This window comes from Eschscholzia californica, unplaced genomic scaffold (genome assembly GCF_041429995.1).
Source record: "Eschscholzia californica isolate CP2 unplaced genomic scaffold, dmEscCali1.0.p SCAF_2, whole genome shotgun sequence".
In the NCBI taxonomy this organism is placed as follows: domain Eukaryota; kingdom Viridiplantae; phylum Streptophyta; class Magnoliopsida; order Ranunculales; family Papaveraceae; genus Eschscholzia; species Eschscholzia californica.
Genome location: NW_028238309.1, coordinates 12,793,205 through 12,820,011, shown reverse-complemented (window position 1 = coordinate 12,820,011; position 26,807 = coordinate 12,793,205). Strand labels below are relative to the sequence as shown.

Sequence of the window (26,807 nt, the reverse complement as noted above, 5' to 3'; positions counted from 1 at the left end):
GAAATGAGCAGTTGGGCTTGGTGCTAATAGAGTTGGATGCTAACAGCCTTTCGGCCTGGTGCCTTTAGAAGCACCCTTTTAGTCCTTTTGCACTTTGGACCAAAAACCCTTAGTATATTAAACAATATGTCGTCCTTGTCCCAAACTGAATTCCCGCGATTTTTTTAGTGTGGGGTCAGACGAAATTTTAAGCGGCATTTTGTACCGTGATTTTTGGTTTTAAAAAGGAAACGAAATCATCGATTTTCTCTCTCATCGAATCTGTTTTGGAAACGAAATTAATTTGCATGATTGGAGGAAGTTAAATAGGAAGTAGCGAATATTTTCAAATCATTTTTCTCTCTCTTTACAGATTTGGAAACCAAATCAATTTTCTCTCTTTACAGATTCGGAAACCAAATCAATTTTCTCTCTTACTATATAATTTCTTTTCGATTCAAATCAATTTTCTCTCACTTAACTTTCAGATTTGGAAAAAAAATATTTTCTGGGATCAATTAAGCGTGATTTGGAGGTTAATATACAAAACGTGTATATCACTTTCTCTCACTTAACTTTCAGATTTGAAAAATATATATTTTTGTGGGAACATTACAGCAACATTTATTTTCGTTTTTACTCATACATAACCACACATCGAATACAAAATTATGAAACAGGTTTGTAAATTATGTGTTATTTATGACGAGGCAACCATCATTTGTCATGTATACAACGTAATTTATCAAATGTATATGCGATATGTTCAATAAATTACACATACTTTCTATTAAATTACACATCGTTTACATTCTGTTACAAAAAAAAAAAAACGTACAAAATCTTCTCTGGTTCAGAAATTGTGCTCATCCATGTGCTCTCCATTTGCAGTCTTGAACAGGACAAACAACAATTACACGTTTTAAATCATTTTTGATGAATTTGAACTCATGACCTGTGTTTATACTATATTTTCGATGAGCATAGCGAAATGCTTTTGCACCACCAGGAAACAACTGATCAATTTCAATAAATATTTTATCCCAGCCATCAAATTTTAGTTTTGTGGTCTTACTTAATTGGTCTGTAGGAAATTCCATAGGTAATAGCAAAACTACAAAAAAAACATATACATTTGTGAACAAAACATATAATTTACTAGAAACGACATGTATAATGGAGTAAATTATGCATACTGTTTGTTAAACATCATAATGTGTTGGGAGACAAACAGAACTTTAGTTTGAATCACAAGGTCACTGTTATGTGAAAAAAATATGTATAATGTGCAATAAATTACATATATTTTTAGAACATTACGCAATATTTACATTCTGTTACAGTATAATTGTAAGAAATCTTCAGCGATTCAAATGTGTAAAGCGCAATAAAGTACGTATAATTTTTTGCACAATACACATTGTTTAAATTCTGTTACAGTAACATCGTACGAAATCTTTTATGGTACAAACGTGTGATGTTCAATAAATGCACATACTTTCATGTAAATTACACATCGGTTACATTCTGTTACAAAAAAACGTACGAAATCTTCTCTGGTATAAAGTTGTGATGTTCAATAAAGTACACATAATTTTGTATAAATTACACATCGTTTACATTTTGTTACAAAAACATACGTAATCTTCTCTGGATAAAAAATAGTATCGTTACCGGATCTGATATCAAAAGATGTTCTAAACATCAAGATTTGTATCCTAAATCTAATAAAAAATAAAATAATGCATAGATACAAACATAACATAATCGAAGATAATGAATTAGTAAACAAGGGTTTAACATTAACATCATAAATCGGTTATGAAGATCTTAGAGAGAGAAAATCATGAATAATGATGAATATTTGAGAAGATGATACAGAGATGAAATCGATTATAATAAAAATCATAAATATCTTTAAAGATGATGATGAAAAACATTAAAAAGAAAGATTAAACTTGTTACTTTAACCTCAGAAGCAACTGTTGATCTTAACAATGGTTCGAACTCGAATCTTTGATGATGGAAATCGAAATAAGCGATAGAGGTTTCAGCTGCTCTAATGAAGATCAAGAAGATTTTTGAGACTAAAAATGGAGGATGATTAGATGATTCGGTTTTAAAGAGAGAAAAGAAACAGGTTTCCGTTATGGAGGATAATGAAGATAATTGTTACTTTGAATAGAAACATGATTGGAGAGAAAAGGTGGGAGATAAAAATGGAAAAAGATATTTGAGGATTTTGAAAGTAAATCAGTTTTCATATATAAGGAAGGTTAGTTTAGGTATTATGATTCAATATGTATTCTAGGAATTTGTGCTTTCTCTATAGATGTATACAAATGGACTAGATATCCATTTACATTAATTTTTTTGGTTTAGAAACCCTTTATAGGATTAGAGAGGACTAAATGTATGTTTAGGGCCCGTTTTTTGGACTATAAGCCAAAAATTCTTAATTTTTTTTATATTGACTTAAAAAAAAGGGTTAATTTCGTTTTGGCCTTTAATTTGTGACCAACTCACCGTTTTGGCTCCCATATGTGTCCGACAGTTCAATTTGGCCCCCAAACTTTCTGTTTTTTAGCCCCCTAATTTTTACTAGCCTCTCAATTCTACCCTCATGACATTTCTGTAATTTAATTTATTTTTTTATTTTTTTCCACCTCACCTCAATCATTTCCACCCCATTTTCTTCCACATAAACAGGTCGTTGGAGAAGGTCACCGGTCGGTGACTCTTTCCGGCAACCTTTTAATTAGTATTTTTCATCTTCTTCTTCCCCAACCTCCTATCTTTCTCTCTATCTTCTCTTTCTCCATCTTCACTTTCATTTCTCTTCACTTTCATCTCTCACCCTCCCTCTTTCTTCTCAGTTCCGGCGAAGGGGGTTCCCTTCGTCGGAAACTCGTCTGGATCTAGGGTTTGGTAAACCCCAGATCCAACCCCCTCTTCATCTTGGATTTCCAAACGAAGAGGGTTTTCTTCGCTTAGAAATCTTAGACGAAGAGTGTTCTTCTTCGGCAAATTGAAAGAGAAGCTAGAGAGAGGAAGAAGTCGCCGGCGAAATTTAAGAAGTCGTCGGAAAAAGTCACCTACGGGTGACCTTCTTCGGCGACCTGCTTATGTGGAAGAAGATGAGGTGGAAATTGTGAGGTGAGGTGGAAAAAAATAAAAAAAGAAATTAAATTAATAAATGCCATTAAGGTAGAATTGAGAGGTTAGAAAAAATTTGGGGGCTAAATAGGAAGTCTGTAGGCCAAATCGAACTGACGGACACATATGGGGGTCAAAATGGTGAGTTGGTCACAAACTGGGGGTCAAAACAGAATTAACCCTAAAAAAAGGAGCCTCTTAGAGATAAAGGCAAGGGACATAATCAGAAATAAAGAAAGAAAAGACAAAAGAAGGTAATGTAAAGAAGATAAAATCTGACTTTTTAGTTAATGCATTGCAAACTACTAAAGAGAATCATCTCGATATTATTGATAATTTAGGAAGTTAGACAGAAAATCGGTATTAAGGACCAAGAAATAACCCTTACATTATCGCAAAAGAGGGCAAAGTTTGTAGGCATGAAACTAATGAGTTGGGATTAGATAAATCAAATTGATTAAATAATATATATTAGAGCATTAGACAATTACTTCAATCACGATACGCAAAATTTAATATGAGTATCCACAAAAAGCACTATGATCTTTTAGGTAGGGATAGTATAATCAGGAATTAAAAGCGTACACTGTTTGTTTTAGGTTGATCTCACACAGAAGTTCTTAAATTAGGGATATTTTAATTTATTATTGCCATTAATGTATAATTGAATACGCCACATTTTTTAATTGATAAGAAGACTTTTTTTTTCTTCCAACCATCCCGAAACAGCTAAAAATCTTCAAATACGACCAAACTACGTACTATCGTTAATTCAATTGAACTTACCCCTTTCTTCTTCCTGTTCTCGCCATATTTAAATAGTCAAATCGTCTTTACATTTTTTTTCTTCGACTTCATCATGCTTCTTATCTTCTCTCTACATCCTCATTTTCTTCTCTATCTCTCTTGTTACTTCATCTATTATCATTTTCTCTTTCACACTTAATATCTTCAACTAATGGAAGGTTTCAATAGAAATTGAAGAAAACTAGAATTTTTGAGTTGTCTTTGCTAACAATCTTCCATTTATAAATGATTTTGATAAAATTGATGAAGATATAAATGAAAAAAATGGTGTGTACACATGGTTCATGTGAGCATCAAATCACCATGAGAAATGATATGAACTTTATAACATATGGTGGAAAATGTTATATGGATTTAAAAAAAAAAAAAACTGTATTTTGTAGGATAAGAGAAAAAATAATATGATGCAAATGGATTAAAAGATAATAAGTTGAAGAAGAGTCTGAAGATCGAAAAGGATTTGAAGATGGTAAGAAGATGAACGATAAAAACAGAGATAAGTTTAATTTGGCATTAAAAGTGGTAGTTTGTTCATGGACAGACCAGACCTCCGGCGAAGGGATGCCGGAGTGTTAGAGAGAGAGGAAGAGAGAAATTTTTTTTTTTTTTTTTTTTAATGTTTGAAGGTCGCCGGCAGGAAAATTGGCCGGTCGGCGACACCCGCCGGAGAAGACGATAAAGTTGCGAGAAGGTGAGGTGGCAGAGAGAGATGGAGGAGAGAAGGTGATGACTATATAACGGTGTTATAACGGTAACTGAAAAAAAGGGGTCATATAGATATTTTTACTAAAGTAGGGGGTTAGGCAGGAAACCAGTCACAAAGTTGGGGGCCATTAGGGAAATAACCCTATGCAAAATTAGAACTTATTGTGTCTGTTGGAGTAGATAAGTCCAGTTACCAATTAAAAAAGAGGACATATTCAGATATGCGTTTAAGTAAAGGCGTAAACTAAAAACACCCAAAGCAGCCTAATACCAACCAAATTACCAAAATACGAAAATATTTTTCGTAAGTCCGAGATTTTTTATTGGGTTCTTATATGCTTGCCTTTTAATCTATTGCAGTATCATTTTTTTTGTTGCAAATTTTTAATCACGGAATCATGATATCTATAAAATACATTTAGGGTAGGGCATAGAGGAGAAGTGGAGAACTTTAGGACATCACCAATATTTGTATGTAGGAATTGAATATGACACAAATTCCTAATTGATAGGGTATAAATGCGACAAGGTACAACCTATATTCCAAGAATCCCGATAATATATCATAGAGAAAATAAGTTTATGGTTCTCACTACATGTGTTTAGTCTCTATGCTAATCATTACGAATTAAGGACATTTCTTCAGATTGGGACAATTAATTGATGTAGTTTTAGTCTTACGAAACAAATTGAAATACGTTTCAGTCGTGGGCTTAAAATAGTAATTTGCAACTACCTCTGTATATAAACAACAACCCATAACCTAAATAAAAAAAAACCTCTCTTATTATCTTCCCATCTCTTCGCTGCCTCTTCTCTATCCCGCTCTCTACTTTTTTCTATCTCCAACAATAATTGAGGGAAGACGATGACGATGGGAAAAGAAAATGGTGTATAAATTGTATACAAGTTTATAAAAAGTTGAGAGCAGATACCTAACTTGGTTCTATTACTATTTTATCTCGCGACGAATCAGAATAAGGATGAGTTAGATTCAAATATAGAAATAAAGCAGCCCTAAATTAGTTACACGATGTTCAATGTGAGTGTATCTTCAATAAAATACACAAAAAGAACCCCAAGAAAAACACATAGAAAAAGCACATAGAAAGATTGTTAGAGGACAATCACAAATGTGAGTGGCAGATTACACTTTAAACCCCACTAAAACCTTTATTCACAATTAAACAAATGTTCACATATATTCATCAAAATGTTAGAATATATCCTCATACATGACAAATTGATGTGTTTGCATTTGTGGATTCCATTCTGTCCCTCATGATACATATCTCTTTTTGATTCCCAAATCTCTTTTTTCTGATCTATCTCTCTCTCTCTCTCTCTCTCTCTCTCTCTCTCTCTCTCTCTCTCTCTCTCTCTCTTCTCCTATCTCTAAGTGGAAAAGTTGGCTGATTCTTTTGTGCTATATCTTTATACTTTAGTTGGTGATTTTCTCAATAGATTGGCCTTGACTTGTTTAAATAAAGACCTCCTAGTTATCTCTTCTTATTCTTTGCTCTCAATTAGAACTTGTGGAGTAATTGAAGGAAGAAATACTCATAACTCATCCCGTCCCTCTCTCTCTTTCTCTCTATCTCTCTCTAAGTGTTTTGGACATTATCAATCAAAAGAAAGGTACCCTCCTCTCTGAGTAGTAACATTAATAACTTCATTCTTCGTTCTGGTCTTGATTTAGTCTCACCTATACAAAAGTGCTTTGAAATTATTTATTCTTACATGGTTTGAGGGTTTTAGTCGTTCTTCTTCTATTCTATCTTGAAATTTTTCGTAAAAAGATAATAGTATATAGTAAGCCCTATTAACCTTCTTTGTCTGAACTATTCTTTTACTTTAGATGATTAATACAATTGTATTGATGATTTGAGTAATTTGAGATTTTGAAAGCTTTTTGTTCAATTCAACTTACTTAACAAAACCCAACTCAGAAAAATAGTCTGACAGACGGAGGGGCTTTTCAAGGACTTGATGAGAGCTTAGGGACTTAATAAATCCTCGTTAAAAAATAATATTTTAAAAGACCTTTGCTTTAGTTCACGAAGTATGTAATGGTGAATATTAGGAATATCCCTCGCCATTAAGTGTGGGAAAGTCTTTTTATGTGTTTTTTTAGGAATGTCCCTTTTTTTACAAAATCGATTTGATGAAGGTTTTTCACATGTGTAGTTAAGACCCACACCAATTGGCAGAATGACCCTTCTTCTCATCTTTCTTTTACCTTTTTATCTTCCTTCTTTTGTAAAAAATAAAATTTGGAGAACGTGAAAACTAAGAAGGGGAGAGATGGAAAACTTGTAGACTAGAGATAGAAATTGGATAGAGTTTTTACAAGACAGAAGTTAAAGGAATTTCCCCTTTCTCTCCCACGAAGGAGAGAGAGAGAGAGACGAGAAATCCACTTTTCATCTCGGTTCGATTTTACAAGGGAGAAAGATGAATAGGGGCAATTTTGTCGATAAGTAAACGGCAGGTTTGAAAAGTAACTTATGTCTAACAGATTTTGTTAGAAAAAGGGCATTCCCAAATCACATTGAAAAATGTGGTATCCCAACATTATGGGTGAGGGGGTAATCCATAAAATTCCCTATTTAACACTCTTAAATGCTTATCTATGAAAAAGTTAAGTTTGAAATTGGGAAAAAATGGAAGTGGCACTAAATGCAGTTTCCTTCTCTCTCTCTCTCTAGGTTCTCTCTCATCTCTTATTAATGATTTCTCTCTCTCTCTCTCTCTCTTCCTTCTTGACCCACTACTCTGTTCTGTTTAATTTATCTTCTCTCTAACATTTTAGGGCTCCTGTCAGGTAGATTTAAGCTAATATTTCAGTACAACAATTAGTATACCCATAGATACAAACTTGGTGTGTTCTTGGCTACCCTCCCCATCTCTCTCTCTTCCCCTTAACCCAATTCTTCTACCTTCTGATTCAATTTTGTTCAAATCAAATCCCTTTCTCTCTCTCTCTCTCTCTCTCCATCTCATCAATCATTTCAGGTATAAACTAACATTTCCCCTAATTCTTATCAATTATCACCACAACAATTGACAGGAGCCCTAATTCTTGTCTCTAATTTAGTAAAAAATTGGGAAGAAATATGAATTATTTTTATCATTTTCAGTTACCCATTTGCATTAATTTCATGACTGACTACTTTATTTTAAACTTTCTCTCTCTAAATTTGTTGTTTTCAGATTATAATGGCTACTGACAAAAGCAACATCAACAACAACAAAGAAGCTAGTACTAAGAAATTCCAAAAGAGTTATTTCGATGTACTTGGTCTTTGCTGTACATCTGAAGTACCACTTATTGAGAAGATTTTAAAACCACTTGATGGAGTCAAACAAGTCTCTGTTATTGTTCCATCAAAGACAGTAATCGTCATCCATGATAGCCATCTCATCTCTCAGATTCAGATTGGTAAGCCTTGTTACATAATATCATAACTCAATAATTTAGTTTTAAGTCCTCCTAGTATTTGGATATTTTGTACGATCTCCCAAATTTGGGTACTTAGTGACGCGGAACCCAGTGAATTTATGCTTGAATTATTGAAAAAAGGGTGTGTGGGTCCATAAAAACGGGTTCTTACTCCCTTTGACTGTCGAACCAATAAAGTTTACAAGTCGTTTTCTGATATAATTGAAGGGAAAGAATGAAGATCTCGTGAGACTCTGCTTGGTAAACTGGTCGATTATTCCGAACGTTTGTCATTGCCGTGGGCCTTTCGCTTTCATTATATCGATGCAGATTGCCTCGCGAAATAGCAATAGAGCTTTTCGTAATTCGTGATTTAATCAGACAAAATCTTGCTTTCAACCCCGTTCATTTGGAAGAAATTTACATATAGGTTAAAAGGTTCAAAAATGGGTTGAATACCAATACAATAAAGGTTGATATTTTGGAAAACCTGTCTCAATCTAACCCCATCCAAGATTTTGGATAGGAAAACGTTTGATGCTCCAAACCCCACCACTTCTTCTCCTCAAAGGGATGAATGAAGATAGTCGGTACATTGTTATCATCAATAATTCTTGAAAAAAAAGGTTGAATTCTTCTTATTCTTGTCCTTCCGCAGCCACCACCCCTTGTCGTCTATTACCACATCCAACTACCACCACTATTCATTTCCGTCCAAATGATTTTCATCTTAAATGAAGCAAGATAAAGAATGTAGCGGGACACATTCCTTGCCGATTGAGAAAGTGACAAAGGTCTAAACTAGGTTCAACTTGGGCCAACCAATCAAATAATGACCCATTAACCCGACTCCCAATCTTTACTAATTTCTTTGCTAAGTAGGTTAAGTAATTGTAATAATTGCAGACTGGTAAAAAGAGTAGAAGGGTAAAATGGGAAGGAAAAAAGATGTTGAAAGATGACTTAAAACTCTATATGCCAATCTAATGTACCAAAATCTATATTGTTTGCTTGTTTTTGTTTCTTTTCTTGATTATTAATGGGGTATTTGTATCGTGGCAGTTAGAGCGCTTAATCAAGCAAGACTAGACGCAAGCGTTCGAGTTTATGGCGAAAAGAAGAAAGAGAAAAAGTGGCCAAGCCTATATACAATTGGTTGTGGTTTATTGCTATTGGGGTCATTTTTTAGGCAATTTTTTCACCCATTAAAATGGCTTGCCGTGGCCGCTGTAGTAGTCGGGCTACCTCCAATTTTAATTAGATGTTATGCTGCCGTTAAGATCTTGACGTTGGATATCAACATTCTTGTTCTCATTGCAGGTATATATTCCATATCCCTTTTAATAAATTTACGTCCATACGTACCATAACTTAGTTTTCGGTTCTTCTCAATGTCTACATTAAGTGCATGATAACCAATTGTAGACGTAAAGTTGTTATCTTGTTTCCTTTATTTCTTTCTATCTCTTTCAGTGGAAGCTGTATCACTGACGGTTTACTTATAGACAATGACAATTTTCATTTTTATATACAATTCTTTTTGTGAAAAACTTCCAATTTTTTTGTATAACATTAAGCTCTTTCTGTTTATAGCATATTTGGTTTCTGATGAGAGGAATCCTACACTACCATATAGTTGATTTCTTTTTGAAGGGTAAAAGATGCTATGCCCGGCCAATATCCTGGCCGAATCCCGGCCAAGTACCCCGGCCGGATTCGTCCGGGCATAGTATCGCAGCTCTTTTTGAAGTATAGTTTCAGTTAGCAGTAATCGTGCACGCTATTTTAAAATCACATGTACATAATATATATTATATATATTCAGACACTCGTACGAGACATAATGTTGTAAAATATAGAAAACTTAACCTTCCATGAGTGCTCTCTTTGATGGAAGCAACCACAAATGGTCCCATATCCAAATCCAAAACCCATTTTTCAAACCCTAGTTGAAACTTGTAAGTTAGGTCATTCTTTGAAAAAAAAAAATTCAATTAAGAGTCCCCACTATCCCACAAACATATAAAGATAGTATGATTTTTTTTTTGTTAAACTAAAAAGTATGATTTGTTTGTTACTTTCTAAACTATAGAAATGGTAGTGCGTTCTTAGAAAGCATATTTATCTCCTCATCCAAGAAAAATAAGAAATATTAGCCTTGAAGAATAGGGTTGTAGGCGCCCAACATAATTGTTATAGGCGCTTCTTCACGGCCAACTTTTGAGGAGGTCGTATGCATAAATGGGGTGCCTATGACCATTATGTTGGGCACCTTTAGAGTCTCCCTAGCCCGAATTATTTGACATCTCTACACAACATTATATATTCTATAATACTAATAAAACGGAAAATCGTCCGTGGCCCTAGCCCCAGACATGTACATACATTCCTTATATGCAATATAGAAAAATCGAAACTAAAAGAGTCAACCGGTGATCCAACATAGGGCAAAGTAACAAGAATACAAATTGTTCTAAAACTTCAAACTTTTCTTAACCAACATTTTAAAACTTTCGTTGTTCTGTGTTATACGAAAATCTTAGATGGTTTATAATACAATTATTTTAATGCTTCCTGAGTAATATCGACACGTAATCGACAAAAAAAAAAATTGCAAGACAGTTGCATCTAAATAAAAATCATTTTACCTAAATAGGTTTTCTCAATAAAAATCGTTTTGGTTTTGCTGCATTGCAGTTGGAGGTACAATGGCAATGCAAGATTATTGGGAGGCTGCCTCAATTGTTTTTCTTTTTACCATTGCTGAGTGGCTTGAATCAAGAGCAAGTCGTAAGGTGAGATCACTCTTAATTACTCTTACTTTCTGATGTTGTAGCTAATGACATCATTTTGTTGTGTTTAATCGTGTATTTAAGTTTTTTCGGTAATCTTATGTTTTATAGGCAACTACAGTCATGTCAACTTTAATGAGCATGGCACCTCAAAAAGCTATTTTGGCCGAGAATGGGCTCATCGTAGATGCTAAAGACGTTCAAATCAACACAATTATTGCAGTCAAAGCTGGAGAAGTCATTCCAATTGATGGAATAGTAGTTGATGGGAGTTGTGAAGTTGATGAGAAGTCGTTAACCGGAGAACCCTACCCCGTTACTAAACAAAATCAATCTAAAGTTTTGGCTGGAACTATAAGCTTAAACGGTATAAATGTCTATTCAATCTTATCCAAGTTACCAATAAGATATAATGTGTTACTAGATAAACGATTTAATGCTCGTGTATTAGTCATAGACCATTTGATTTGTGACGGTAGAACGATTCTTGTACCAGTACTAAAATACATAGCAAAACTTAGAATCTTTTTACGAAGATTATGACGCTTTCCTAATACTGTTACAGAAAGCTACCGTTATTATCTAGATGTTGGTGCAAACTCATTAATAGATGAAATGCTTCATTTTTCTCTATTTTTAACTTATAAATAAGAACATTTTGCAGGTTATATTAGTGTAAAAACAACAGTTTTGGCCGACGATTGTGCAGTGGCTAAAATGGCTAAACTTGTAGAGGAGGCTCAAAACAACAAATCCCAAACTCAAAGGTTCATAGATAAATGTGCTCTCTATTATACACCAGGTTAGTTCATTTCCATAAATTAATGTTTAGATTAGAATTAAATGATAGTTTATGTGTTAAAAAAAAATCGTTATATTAATACTACTATATTAATAAATTATTATACTTTTAACGCATCGTAAAAGTTAAAACTAATATCCTAGTTTTTCATGTTTATTGTCTTTTCGGATAGATTTGAGATATAATTTATGGGTTGAGTTGACTCTTGTTAGATTTTAGAATTTATTTTTAATCTGTCAAAAGCTCATGGGTCGTGATCCTACGAAGTCAAACTTATTTTAAGTATGAATTAAGAGATAGCTATCAACAACGGTAAAAGACCATGACATTATGTTTTTCTTTGAGTAAACTTATGGACAATGATTTGTTGATCGAGCAAGCGATAATAATAAGGCATTTTCCCTTTTTTTTGACTTGCAGCGGTGGTTATAATATCGATTGGTTTGGCAGCGGTTCCAGCTGCATTAAAAGTTCATGACTTAAGGCACTGGTTTCACTTAGCTCTTGTTGTTCTTGTAAGTGCTTGTCCATGTGCTCTTATTCTCTCTACACCCGTCGCAACATTTTGCGCTCTTACAAAAGCTGCAACGAACGGACTTTTGATCAAAGGGGGTGATTATTTAGAGGTACTTGCGAAAATTAAGATCATTGCCTTTGATAAAACTGGAACCCTAACCAAAGGAGAATTTTCTGTGACGGATTTCCTTTCAATCTCTCATGAAGTTAGCCACAACGATTTACTCTACTGGTAAATACTCATAACTAATTAGCTACACTTTTTGCTATACAAATTTCACTTTTGTGTTTATTAGAACCAAAGTATTAAGAAACTAGGTGGTGTTTTTTTTATCCGATTTTAAGTTTGAATCGTTTGACTCGTCTAAATGTAAATCATCTTACTCAAATGGACTCAGGATCAACCTTTAATCAGTCATTCAGATGAGTCACACATTATGAGTACGACAAAAAAATATATTCTTAAATCCGTCTCTTAAAATCAATTCAGACTTTGAGTCTGGTTTCAAATTTGACTTAGAGAAAAAACAAACATTACTTTTGAAGTACAAATTATTCTAATTTAGTGGATCGTGTGGATTAAAACCATGCATTTGAAATTGGATTCAGTTTAAATTTATTTGAAATTGAACTTTTGAAGGGTTTCAAGCATCGAAAGTAAGTCGAGCCATCCAATGGCTGCTGCACTTATCGATTATGGGCGCTTTAACTCCATCGAACCGAGACCAGAAAATGTAAGCGAGTACCAAAATTTCCCAGGAGAAGGGATTTGTGGAGAAATTGATGGGAAAAGGCTTTATGTTGGGAATAAGAAAATGGCAACAAGAGCTGGGTGTGAAATAGGTTCGCTTCTCAACTCTCTCAAGTTCTCATTTTAACACTATGGACCACAATATTTTTACGACAGTTTAGACTGTCGCTAATAATAAAGTTATTTCCGGCGGATAGAAATTCTAATAACTTTTATCTGAATTGAATTTCAGTTTCAGATCATAGCACAAAAGGAACAACTGTCGGTTATGTCTTCTTAGGGGCAACTCAAGTTGGAATATTTAGCCTTTCTGATACGTGCAGATTAGGAGTTGCAGAGGCAATCAACAAGTTAAAAACTTTGAAGATTAAATCTGTAATGCTAACAGGAGATAGTCAAACCGCAGCAATGCGGTGTCAGAATCAAGTGTGACAATTACTCCTACCCGAATATTTTTATTGTTTCGATAGTTACATGAGTAGTTAGCTAATAATTTTAATTTCCATGTGTGGTGATCAGCTTGGGAATGCTATAGATGTCATCCATGCCGAACTTCTACCCGAAGAGAAGGCAAAAATCATCAAAGAACTCAAGGAGGAAGGACCAACAGCAATGATAGGAGACGGTGTAAACGACGCGCCAGCATTAGCAACTGCTGATATCGGAATCTCAATGGGAATATCAGGTTCGGCTCTCGCAACTGAGACTGGCAACATAACTCTCATGTCCAATGACATTGGGAAAATACCAAAAGCTGTCCAACTTGCTAGGAAAACCAAGCGAAAAATAGTTGAGAATGTGATTTTATCGATCGTTACTAAGACTGCAATTCTTGCATTAGCAGTGGCCGGGTACCCGCTTTTGTGGGCAGCCGTCCTGGCCGATGTCGGTACGTGTTTACTGGTGATCTTTAATAGTATGCTCCTTTTACATGGCACAACAAATTACCATTTGCCACACTTTCCAACCAAGACCAATTGTGGACATCTAACACATGAAGGGCATTGCCATGACAAAGCTTCTTCATGTGGGTTTCAAGATGTACATACCAATCTAAGCACCCATTCTCATTCAAATACTGTCAAAGAAAATTGTTGTTCATCTCATGTTGCTCACTCACCAAGAACCAAAACTTGTCAAGACAAGTTTGATCATGAAGAATGTGGTTCAGGGCATGGTAATCATCAACATCAACATGATCACCATGAGCATGAGAGTCATAACCATCACCATGACCACGAGCATCATCACCATGAGCATGAGAGTCATAACCATCACCATGACCATGAGCATCATCACCATGACCATGAGAATCATCACCATGATCATGAGCATCATCACCATCACCATGAGCATGAGGACCACCATCAATCTCTTAGTTCATGTGAGAAGAAAGATAGTTGCAAAGCTAGTGAAACCAAGCACCATTGTCATATTGGTACTACTCATGGCATGGATTCATCTTCTCATGTGATACATATCGAGAAAGATGCCTTTATGCAAGCAAAAAACTCGGAGAAACATGCTCATGACACGGATAAACACATCGAAGGTACAGAATCAAGTTCTCTAACAGGATCAAAACTTGAAGAACTATCAAAATCAAACAAGAAATCGGCAAAAGAAGACATCGTTGAAGTCCATGACCACTCACAGAAAGACAAGAATGGGCATTGCAGTTCCAAGTGCAAGAATCATGGTGAGGAAGTTGGGATGAACTCTCATGATTCAAGGGCTAGCCAAACCAGCAGGGACGATACCTCGTCGATGGTGATGCAATTGTGCAACAGTTTAGAGCATAGAGATATGGGTGGGTGTTGCAAAAGGTATAGAAAGGAATGTGGAGGGAATCACCATGGATGTTTGGGTGGTGGTGGTGGTATAGGAAGCTTATCAGAGATCATAACTGAATAGAAGATTATGATTCAAAATGAAGGTATACAAAATAACTTATTTCCTTAAACTTTGATGATCCAAGATGAAAAATGGATCAAAATTTGAAAGGTTTTAGTATGTTATAGACTTACATTTTGAACCTTACTTATAAATAAATGAACCATCTTTAGGCTTTATTTGTTATTAAGATTTTACAACTATTGTTTGAGAAAAGAATAGCTCAATTAAATGTTGTGTCTTAGTGATACCAATCCGACATTAGTGGTATATTGAGATGAGCACGTAAATCTATATTCCTATATTCAATTATGGATCATAGAGTAAATATACAGAGGGTTTGATCCGTATTTTATCTTTGTAAAGGCCAAACAGTGGCGTTTGTGGCTGAGAATTCAAAATTCATAAAAAAAAAAGTTTTCAACTAATAACGACGCCAACAATATATACAAGGGGCCGGGAGTCCGTACGTGGGCACAACTTACGACCCACCCCTGCACGTACTACAAAGACCTAATGTGAAGAATAGACTATACCGCGGATAAGAATAACTTGCAAGCATGATTTATCAAAGCCAAACAGATTCACTATTCGAGTAAGAGAGATTCTATTCATCCCTACATTTTGGTCCCTCCCCTAGCCCTAATTTTGTGCGGGTTGTCATTGGCTACATTGAGTTCTCTTCTTCTCTTGTAAGGTCCAAGCCATGTACTTAGAACAGTTGTTGGAAAATGAGTAGAGAAAAAAAAGAAGATGAAAACGACGCCTGAGAGATTCGAACTCTCGCGGGGAAACCCCATGTACTTAGCAGGCACACGCCTTAACCACTCGGCCAAAGCGTCTTTGGTTGTTTATTCTCTTGTCAATAATATATTAGTGCAAAATCCACAGTGAAAGAGACATCCAACTAATTTATAAGGCTCATAATTAAGTTTCTAACCAACTCAAATTTATTTTGACACCAAGTATTGGTTGTTGCATCAAGAAGATATAATAGCATGGCATTTATTTTGAATTAATTTTTGGTTTTATTGTTAGTAACATTTGAGTGGTGTGTTTGAAACAATATTACTACTACACCATGGATTGAATGATAATTCACTAGGAGTAAGAATGGAGTTATACAGTATTCATTTTAAATTCAAAAGTTGAACGAATGGAATTGGTTACCGAGTTCAGACATCTTACGACTCTACACCTATTAATAATTACAATTACTAGCGGGTTTTGAACTTTTGATGATTTAATTCTGTTAAACTATAATCGTTTTTTTTATGTGTTGACTTAATATTTTAAGTTAAACACAGGGTCGGTCCTGACTTTTCAGTGGCCCGAAGCGAGGTCTGAAAATGTGGCTCCTTCTATCAAATTGTAAAACGTATAAATATACTACATGAAAACCGTAAGTACCGCAAAATATTTTCGTCATATTTATATATAACAAAATAGTTTTTTTGATAATTAGAATCACTGAAATTTTGTTCTTCTTAAATTTTTCGATGCAAAGTTACTGATAATCGTCGAATAATCAAGACTGTCAGTCATATCCTTCTCAATAGATAATACAGCTAACCCGTTTAACCTTTCTTGCAACATAGTAGATCGAACATAAGACTTAATCAACTTCAACTTAGAAAAACTTCTTTCTGCAGAGGCAACAGTAACTGATATCGTTAACATAATTCTATAAGAAACTCATGTGTTCGGGCAACAACCTTTCATATCTTTCAAAAAATCGAGTACTTCAATTGGTCTTTTGATCTCATTTGGTAAAAGACGCTTCAACACTTTCAGTTCAGAAAATAAGACTAGTCTGTCTATGTCATATGACTCATTATGCTTGAAAAAGGTTTTAAGGCCGCCACGTGAATCTCAAATCACCATCATCTTGGGAGTTTAACGTTTTAAACAGAAAACAAAATATTTCTTTGTACTTATGAAATTGAACAACTTACAATAACAAAACTATATATTTTGTTTCTAGAAATTGAATAAACAGTCCGATTTGGCACTTTGTCTTGAAGAAAGGAAAGGATATTAGGATTTCATGATCTGAAAATTTAAAAAACATTTTTGTTTCTTAAGTCAAACAAACAGTTGGGTTCACCATTCATTTAAAGATCATAAAATTTGGCGGCCCTTTTTACGTAACATTTGTTAAATGAGGCCCTTATAATTTTCTTAGAGAGTTGAACTTCTTATATATTTCTTAAAGAAATTAATGTCTTGGTGACCCCTAAAAGCCGGTGGCTCGAAGCGACGCTTTGTTCGCTTTGGCCCCAGGGCCACCCCTGGTTAAACTTAAACACTTAAACACATACGCACCTCAAGTAATGCATTTAATAGCAGGGCCGTGCTTGGGCCCGTGCCGGCAGGGCGGCCGCACAGGGCCCCAGGGCCACCCCTGGTTAAACTTAAACACTTAAATACATCCAGCTACTTGTTGGCTACTCCAGCGACTCGCATTCCCGAGTTCATGAAGTAAATTTGTCAAACAAGCAGTTCCCCATGAATAGTTCTTAACCTCATCGACATTCTTCAAACATAACAAGTATAAAACTGAAACCCTACCACCACTTTTATTTGGACACAAACAAGTACCAATTATATATAACATGTACGCTCTAACAGTCTGATTTTTTTTTTCAACTAAATCAGTTTCCTTAGAATTACCAAATTTCGACCTCAAGGATGGAAGACTAATGGTTTTGACTTTTCCTTTCTTCAACTCATCTTTTGCAGCATCCTCTTCCATTCCAAGAGTATCATACATAAGGGAATATACCTCAGAGTAACTCATACCATCTGACCTATCATCTTCCACTGCTAAACCATCAATCGGTAAATCTAGAATATGTGCAACATCATCCAAAGTGATCATCATCTCACCAAATGGGAGATGAAATGTGTTTGTCTCGGGATGAAATCTTTCTATAAATGCACTCACTAAAACACTATCAATTTTTCTATGAGAGAATTGAAGCAAAGAGAGAAAACCTGACCTTTCTATTTTCTCCCTAACATAAGGACATTCTTTGTCCAAATTCCATAAGTCAGCAACACCAATAAGATACTTAACTCTTAAAACTCTATCATCTTTCTGCAAAAAACAATTGAAGTCATTCAAAAGATAATGCTCATTACTCGTGATTATTAATGACTAACATAAAAATAAGAAAACTTACCTCTCCACTCCATATCTTACAAGCAATGTGATGTTTAAAGGAATGAAGAAGAGAAGGGTCGGATGGTGCGAAAGAAGATTCATTAACTGCCGAGGAACTAGGGATGGTAGAGGAAGTGTGGGCAGAAGATGGCAAAGGTGCAACTTCCTCCTCTAAAGTTTGGGGCACGGCTTCTTTCTCTAGGGTTGGCATTACAGCTTCCTCTATAGCTGATGGTATGACTTTTTCCCCTAGAGTTGGCTGTACGGCTTCCTCCTCTAAAGTTTGGGGCACGACTTCTTCTTGTAGAGTTGGTGGTACGACTTCCTCTAAAGTTTTTGTTATGACTTCTTTCTCTAGAGTTGGCATTACAACTTCCTCTTGAAGTCGTTGACGTTTTTCAGCTCTCTTCTTTAGATTAGACTGTGTTGGTCTCTCTCTTTCAGCTAGTACTTTTTTATTTGTGTCCGTCTGATCATTAAGACATGTTCCAGATTTCGTTTCTCTATAAAAAGTAATGAATACAAGCTATGAACATCAAATAAAATTTTAACTATACATAAATTTAAAAATTTTGGGCCAATAGAAAGAATAGAAATAGACCACCATGAAAGTGCTTTCAAACCCCACTAATCCAATTTCTAGAAGGGACAACAACTGCCCAACTGCAATGTACAGATATAACTAAAAATACTTCACATCGAGAATAAATTACCTAAAACTAAAGGTAGCTCACAGCAATTTTATGACTACAATGATCATGACTATCTTGATGTTACGCATCATCTAAGACTACACAAGTTAATAAAGAGCAGCAGATGGATACTCTACTCCATTTCTCTAGGAATGTCAAATAAGAGACACAATGGGCAAAGAAATGGACTTTGGATCACAAGCATCTATTACGAGTCAAAACTACTCCAACAATAGTAAGCAATGGCAGCTAAAGTTACATCAAGGTACCTTCTTGGTCACTGTTGTAACACTTAAAGAACCCCTGAAGATTATGACAAGATTATGACAACTATATGTCGGTCTAAACATATCTGACAAATGATCTGATCACTTGTTCTTCGTGCTAAACAACAAAATTGTAACAATTATACGAGAAGATTTCTGATTAACACACCCTCTTCCCAACTAACTTTGAAGATTTTTGATTAACACAACCTCTGCCCAACTAACTTTAAAAGACATATAAGAGTGGGGGTTAATTAGTGATGTTAAAAAGGCCAGGCCGGCCCGGGTTGGGCCCGGGACCGGCCCGTTCCGTACAGGCCCGGCCCGTACGGAAAACGGGCCTGGCCAACCCGGGTTCTATTCCGGGCCCGGGCTGGGCCTATGGTTTGGGCCCGACGGGCCAGGCCCGGCCCGGCCCGGCAAAACCTTTTTTTTTTTTTTTCATGCCTTATTTTAAAATTTTAGATAATTTGAAAACATTCCTTTTCGAAAAGATCTATCCAACAAAATCGTTTCTAAAAGATTCATTTCCATAAAATATTTTCGAAAAATCTTTCCTAACTTGTTAATTTATCTATTTAAATCATCCTCTATATTATTTCCAAAACGTAATTTCTAAAATCACTTTCACGAAATCTTTTCAAAAATCTTTCTTAAACTTGTTAACCTATTTATGTAAATCATTTTCTATTTATATAAATCATCCTCTACTAATTAGTTTCAAAATATAATTTCTAAAATCATTTCCCAAAAATCTTTTCATAGAATCTTTCCTAAACTTATTAATTTATTTATGTAAGTCACCCTCTATTAATTATTTCCAAAAAGTAATTTCATAAATCAATTCAAAAAACTCTTTCTGAAAATCTTTTCTATACTTATTTATGAAAATTATATCCTATTAACTAATAACTATTCCTAAAATCTTTCCAAAAGTCATTTCTAAATCATGTCATTAATTATAGAAAATCCTTTTTAAAGTTTTATATTCAAAATAAACAATAGATTTGTATTTTCTTAATTTAAATTTTGGTTTTTCAAAAAAAAAAAATATATAAATATTATAGAAAATCCGGGCTGGCCCGGCCCGGCCTGGGTCTATACCCAGTCCCGGGCTGGGCCCTTGTATAGCCAACCCGGGTTGAGCCCGGCCCGGGAAACTTTCAACCCGGGTTGGCTAGGCCCGGCCCGGTTACTAGCCCGGCCTGGACAGGCCCGGGCCGGGCCGGCCCGACCCGGCCTTTTAAGCATCACTAGGGTCAATACTCTAGACATCAATTGTCATCCTTTGGGAAACTACAAACATTTAATAGAGTGGATGAACACAGTTAATCTCCAACCTTCCCACCAAACTAAGCAGCTTTAAAAGCTAGTAGAATGTAACTGTAAAAACAAACCCTAAAAAATGAGTAACTGCACAAGAAGATTACACACTCTTTTCATGAACCCATATCATTATTATTCCCTTTTACTCTTTACCCAAAATATCAATTATCTTTCCTCTTCTTCTTTCAAATTTGGGGTTAGGGTTTTAAAATTTTCTTCACCATGTCAAAAGATGGAGTACTTAGATCTTCATTGATTTGTTTGGGTGTTGTTATACTATTGATTGGATTTTACACATACTCTTTGAAGAAAATGTTTGTGACTTATCTTTACGGTGTGTTTGGTATAGCTGGTGTTCTTTTACCTGATTGGGAATTCTTTGATCGTGATTTGTGGACTTCTCCTATGCCTGTTGATGATATTAACAACTCAAATTCTTCTCAACCTAGAAGGTAAACTACTAACCCTAATTTGCTCTTGTTTCTTTAGTTCATGAAGGATGTACCCTTTTGAAAGAACAAAGATGATACTTCCGCTGGACATAACCCTGACCGGAGTATCTCTATGTGACAAATCGCCCCTATTACAGCTAAAGTTACATCAAGTTACATCATGAATTCATAAACCCTAATACACCATGAATCCATAAACCCTAAATCTATAACAAGATTTCTTTAAAAACTTAAACAAAGAGAGTAAGAAAAACAACAATCTTACCTTCTCCTTTGATATCTCCTCATCTTGGTTGGTGAAGAAAATTTAAGTTGAAATTTTTTTTTTTGTGAAATATGAAGGTTGGAGAAGAAAACTAGTTGAAGGTCGGCCAATGAGTTTTTTTTTTGTTAAAAGTCGGCCAATGAGTTAGAAGTAGGGGTGGGAATCGGTCCGGTCGGGACGACCGCGGGCCTTAACTTCATCGGTCGGTCTCGGTCGGGCACTCAAAATAAATGTTCGTCTATTTACTCGGTCGGTCCGGTCCGGTCAAAATCAACATTTCCATTGACCAAATCCCGCTTGTGACCGAGAGACCGGTCGGGACTCACCGGTATCGGTCGGACGGTATCGGCCAAACCACCTAATTTACAATTAAATAATACCTAAGTGAAAAGTTAAAATTAGATTTCATTAACTATTCTTATACTCTTAAATACCACTTAGACTTAGACTTGGTCACTTACAATTTACATGTGAGACTATAATACTTTCAACAAAAAAAAAGTAACATTACAATATTGGGGGTATTTAAATTAACAAAAGGGAAAAGTGAGATATAAGTATATTAGTTACAAAGGGATATGACGGGCCTATCGGTCGGGTAGGTTGTTATTTCGGTACTTAATAGTCGGGCCTATCGGTATTAACCATCGGTCTTTAATCGGACGGGTTAATCGGTTCGGTCACCCGGTCAAAGGGATATGACCATTTCCCGCTTGCTAACTACCCGACTGACGGGCCGGACTTTTCCCGTCACGGGTATCGGGTACCCGCGGTACCTAACGGTCCCGGGCGGACCCAAGCGGGTATCGGGCCTCCGAGCCGTTATCCCACCCCTAGTTAGAAGTGTGGAAGGGATAAAGGGTTTTAGGTGGAGGGACCTATCTCAAAATAGGGGCTTAATTCTAAATAGTTAATAAGTTGTGATAAAACCAAATATATTTGTAAATAGTAAAATGGTGATCTCCAAATAGCCAGCCCTGCAAATAGCTATCAGCAGCTCTGTAAATAGCACCGGCCAACTTGGTGCGTTCTTGGCTACCCTCTCTCTCTTCCCCTAAACCAAAGTCTTCTACCTTCTCATTCAATTTTGTTCAAATCAAAGCCCTTTCTCTCTCTCTCTCTCTCTCTCTCTTCCCCTAAACCAAAGTCTTCTACCTTCTGATTCAATTTTGTTCAAATCAAAGCCCTTTATCTCTCTCGCTCTCACACACATCAATCAATTTAGGTATGAACTAACATTTCCCTTGCAACAACAAAAAAGACTAACATTTCCCCCTAATTTTTAGCAATTATCACAACAAAATCACAACCCAAAATAGATAACCAAGAATTGTCTCTAATGTAGTTAAATTGGCAAGAAATATAAACCCTAATACCCTGTAAATACCCTGAACCTAGTTTTAAGATCCAACAGCTGAGGAATCAAGAGAGATCTCAGCCTTTGGATCAGAAATTAATGCCTATAAATACCCTCATTTCTGTAATGAAACCAACAGAAACCTAAAGTTCTAAAGTCCTAAACCCTAAAGTCCTAAAGTCCTAAACCCTAAGCATTTGGTAACCGAATAGTTACCTTTCTCTTCATCTCCCTTACTGCTCGCATCTCCCTTCGAAATAATATCATAGAATCGTTAGATGGTTTTGATCCATTGCAGTTGGAGGTGAGATGACGTTAAGTGCTTTTAGCAACACTTTTCTTTAATATGTGGTCTTTCTTAACATTATTGTGGTTAATGACTTCATTTTGTTGTGTTTAACCATTTTTCGGCAATCTTATGCTTTTATAGGCAACTAAAGTCATAATCATCGTTGATGCTAAAGCTAGAGAAGTCATTCCAATTGATGGAATAGGAGTTGATGGGAGTTGTGAAGTTGATGAGAAGTCGTTGATCGGCGAACCCTACCCCGGTACTAAACAAAATCAATCTAAAGTTTTGACTGGAACTATTAGCTTAAACGGTACAAGATTAGTCACAATCATCGTCCAGGTGTACAAGATAGAAGCAGAGAAGTACATAAAGTCATAACAGTAGAAGAAGAAAACAATCTAGTGAAGAAAAAAAAGTTCAATAATTGAAGTTAAGAAAAGAAGAGGACAGTTTACCTTTAGTTTGAAGTTAGAGAAGAAGAGGAAGGTCGTCCAGGTGTACAAGATAGAAGCAGAGAAGTACATAAAAATCAGAGATTAGTCATAACAGTAGAAGAAGAAAATAATCTAGTGAAGAAAAAAAAGTTCAATAATTGAAGTTAAGAGAAGAATAGGACAGTTTACCTTTAGTTTGAAGTTAGAGAAGAAGAGGAAGGTCGTTCAGGTGTACAAGATAGAAGCAGAGATGTACTTCTCTGCTTCTATCTTGTACACCTGGACGACCTTCCTCTTCTTCTCTAACTTCAAACTAAAGGTAAACCGTCCTCTTCTTCTCTTAACTTCAATTATTGAACTTTTTTTTCTTCACTAGATTGTTTTCTTCTTCTACTGTTATGACTAATCTCTGATTTTTTATGTACTTCTCTACTTCTATCTTGTACACCTGGACGACCTTCCTCTTCTTCTCTAACTTCAAACTAAAGGTAAACCGTCCTCTTCTTCTCTAAACTTCAATTATTGAACTTTTTTTTCTTCACTAGATTGTTTTCTTCTTCTACTGTTATGACTAATCTCTGATTTTTTATGTACTTCTCTGCTTCTATCTTGTACACCTGGACGACCTTCCTCTTCTTCTCTAACTTCAAACTAAAGGTAAACTGTCCTCTTCTTCTCTAACTTCAAACTAAAGGTAAACTGTCCTCTTCTTCTCTTAACTTCAATTATTGAACTTTTTTTCTTCACTAAATTGTTTTCTTCTTCTACTGTATGACTAATCTCTGATTTTTTATGTACTTCTCTGCTTCTATCTTGTACACCTGGACGACCTTCCTCTTCTTCTCTAACTTCAAACTAAAGGTAAACCGTCCTCTTCTTCTCTTAACTTCAATTATTGAACTTTTTTTTCTTCACTAAATTGTTTTCTTCTTCTACTGTTATGACTAATCTCTGATTTCATCCAAGTTTCCAATAAAATATGATATGCAAGTGCAACTAAATTAGGAATACGTTATGATGCTCATGTAACTGTCGCAAACCATTTGATTTGTGACGGTAAAAACGACTTTTTGACATTACTTAGACTTTTTCATACGAACATTGTGACGATTTTCTAATATTGTTACAAAAGAACGACCACTATTATTAGGATGGTGGTGCAAACTCATCTAAATTTCCAGTAACATATAATGTGCAACTGCAACTATATTAGAAAAACGTTATAACCCTCATGTAACAAGTTTAACTTCTCAACTCTCTCAAGTTTTCATTTTAACACTATGGACCACAAAATTATTTCCGACAGTTTAGAGTGTCGCTAAAAATAAATTATTTGTAGTAACCATTACTTTTGGGAAATTGTAATAATATTTATCTAAATTGAATTTCAACTTCAGGTCATAGCACAAAAGGAACAACTACGGGTTACGTTTTCTTAGGGGCAATTCAAGTTGGAATATTTAGCCTTTTTGATAGTTGGAGAGGCAATGAACAAGTTAAAAACTTTGAAGATTGTCCACCACCCTTTGGTGCAGCGGTTGGACACCCCTATTTAACCCATGAGGTCGTAGGTCGAGTCTCGGTGGAAGCAGTTTGCCATGAGGATTTATCCCTTGTAATTTAGGTAATATTTCAACTTCAGATCATAGCACATAAGGAACAACTATGGGTTACGTTTTCTTAGGAGCAATTCAAGTTGGAATATTTAGCCTTTTTGATAGTTGGAGAGGCAATGAACAAGTTAAAAACTTTGAAGATTGTCCACCACCCTTTGGTGCAGCGGTTGGACACCCCTATTTAACACATGAGGTCGTGGGTCAAGTCTCGGTGGAAGCAGTTTGCCATGAAGATTTATCCCTTGTAATTTAGGTAATATAATTGTAAATAATATTTTAAATTTGTCGACCTTTAGGCCTCTTTCATTATGGTTTAAAGTATGCGGTTATTTTGCTCATCACATTTTCATTATGTATCAATGCCCTTGTAACGACTAACGTAGATCGTAGTTGATTTCTCAAAAAAAAAAAAACTTTGAACTTTTATTGTTTTGATAGTTAGATGCGACATTTATTCCTCATCCCCAAATAATTTTATTGTTTTGATAGTTTTTTTTTTATGAAATTGTTTTGACAGTTATATGCGACAATTATTCCTCATCCCCAAATAATTTTATTGTTTTGATAGTTATATGTGTAGTTAGCTAATAATTTTAAATTCCATGTGATGTGATCAGCTAGGGAATGCTATACGTGTAATCCATGCCGATCTTCTACCCGAAGAGAAGGCTAAAATCATCAAAGAACTCAAGGAGGAAGGACCAACATCAATGATAGGAGACGGTGTAAACGACGCGCCAGCATTAGCCACTGCCGATATCGGTATCTCAATGGGAATGTTAGGTTCGACACTCGCAACTGAGACCGGGAACATAACTCTCATGCCCAATGATATTGGAAACTACCAAAAGCGGTCCAACTTGCTAGAAAAACCAGGCGAGAAATAGTTGAAAACATGATTATATCGTTCGTTATTAAGACTGCAATCTTGGATCACCATGAACAAGAGAGTCATAACCATTCATCATCATGAGGACCACCATCAATCTCTTAGTTCATGTGAGAAGAAAGATTGTTGCAGAGCTAGTGAAACCATGCACCATTGTCATATATTGGTACCACTTGGAATTGCAATGTTCATTGTTGACTTCCTCTGACTCGTCGTGGACTTCGACGATGTCTTCATTTGTGGCTTTCTCGCAAGGAATGTAATTGAAATCAGCATGGATGTTTATCGGAGATGCATCTTTCTCCATATGTATCACATGAGATGATGAATCCATGCCATACATATGGAGAAAGATGCATCTCTAATAAACATCCATGCTGATTTCCACCACATTCCTTGTGAGAAAGCCACAAATGAAGACGCGTCGAAGTCCACGACCACTCACAGGAAGTCAACAATTGACATTGCAGTTCCAAGTGCAAGAATCATGGTGAGGAGTTGGGATGAACATTTATGATTCAAGGGCTAGTCAAACCAGCAGGGACGGTTACTGGTCGATTGTGATGCATTGCTGCAACAGTTTAGAGCATAGAGATATGGGTGGGTGTTGGCGTGTTGCAAATGGTTTAGAAAGGAATGTGGAGGAAATCCCCATGGATGTCTATCATAGATCATAATTAAATACGGAGCAGAAGATTTTGATTCAAAATGAAGGTATACAAAATAACTTATTTCCTTAAACTTTGATGATCCAAGATAAAAAATGGATCAAAATTTGAAAGGTTTATGTTTGTTATAGACTTACAATAAACGAACCATCTTTAGGCTTTATGTTTGTTATCTTATGATTTTACAACTATTGTTTGAGAAAAGAATAGTTTCATTAAATGTTATGTCTTAGTGATACTGAATTACTGATCGGACATCAGAGGCATAGTGAGATGAGCACCCAAACAGTGGCGTTCTTTGCCGAGAATTCAGAATTCTACTGTCAAATTTTATTTGCGGTCTTTGTACAATGACATGAAATTAAGAAAAAATCTAAAAAAAAAGTTTTCAACTAACAACAATGCCAACAATATATACAAGGGGAGTCCGTATGGATTATAACATGATCGAGCAGTGCACTCTTTGTAAATGTAATGGTGAATCAATTAATCACCTCATACTTCATTGTAGTTGTGCTGTTGAGGTTTGGCCATACAACCT

General features: G+C 35.5%; 1 protein-coding gene, 1 long non-coding RNA gene and 1 other non-coding gene across 8 annotated transcripts; 2 read left to right on the top strand and 1 right to left on the bottom strand.

Moving 5' to 3' along the window:
- Positions 1-5,751: 5,751 nt before the first annotated feature.
- LOC147556315 (putative inactive cadmium/zinc-transporting ATPase HMA3) lies at positions 5,752-15,022 on the top strand. 5 transcript variants are annotated; one of them, XM_086664156.1, is made up of 10 exons: positions 5,752-6,285; positions 7,861-8,089; positions 9,152-9,409; positions 10,787-10,884; positions 10,993-11,248; positions 11,546-11,683; positions 12,104-12,431; positions 12,840-13,042; positions 13,183-13,376; positions 13,470-15,022. In XM_086664156.1, exons 2-10 carry the CDS (start codon positions 7,867-7,869, stop codon positions 14,862-14,864), a joined length of 3,093 nt encoding a protein of 1,030 aa, XP_086520282.1. In that variant the 5' UTR covers positions 5,752-6,285; positions 7,861-7,866; the 3' UTR covers positions 14,865-15,022. The 5 variants fall into 5 exon arrangements, with proteins under 5 accessions (XP_086520282.1, XP_086520283.1, XP_086520285.1 ...); XM_086664157.1 differs by having other exon boundaries at positions 5,873-7,662; XM_086664159.1 differs by having other exon boundaries at positions 6,168-7,138.
- A 581-nt stretch (positions 15,023-15,603) lies between these two features.
- Positions 15,604-15,685, bottom strand: TRNAS-GCU (transfer RNA serine (anticodon GCU)). Its single transcript has one exon. It is a non-coding gene; the product is annotated as a tRNA-Ser (tRNA).
- A 7,664-nt stretch (positions 15,686-23,349) lies between these two features.
- LOC147556313 (uncharacterized) lies at positions 23,350-26,512 on the top strand. 2 transcript variants are annotated; one of them, XR_015235301.1, is made up of 4 exons: positions 23,350-23,750; positions 23,788-23,954; positions 24,491-24,962; positions 25,327-26,512. It is a non-coding gene; the product is annotated as an uncharacterized LOC147556313 (long non-coding RNA). The 2 variants fall into 2 exon arrangements; XR_015235300.1 differs by having other exon boundaries at positions 23,350-23,954.
- The last annotated feature ends 295 nt before the right edge of the window (positions 26,513-26,807 follow it).

Excerpts from the sequence above, each read along its gene's own strand:
- LOC147556315 (XM_086664155.1), top strand. Across the intron at positions 9,410-10,786 it reads CATTCTTGTTCTCATTGCAG|TTGGAGGTACAATGGCAATG; the intron begins GTATATATTCCA and ends GCTGCATTGCAG. Across the intron at positions 13,043-13,182 it reads AAGAGCTGGGTGTGAAATAG|TTTCAGATCATAGCACAAAA; the intron begins GTTCGCTTCTCA and ends ATTGAATTTCAG.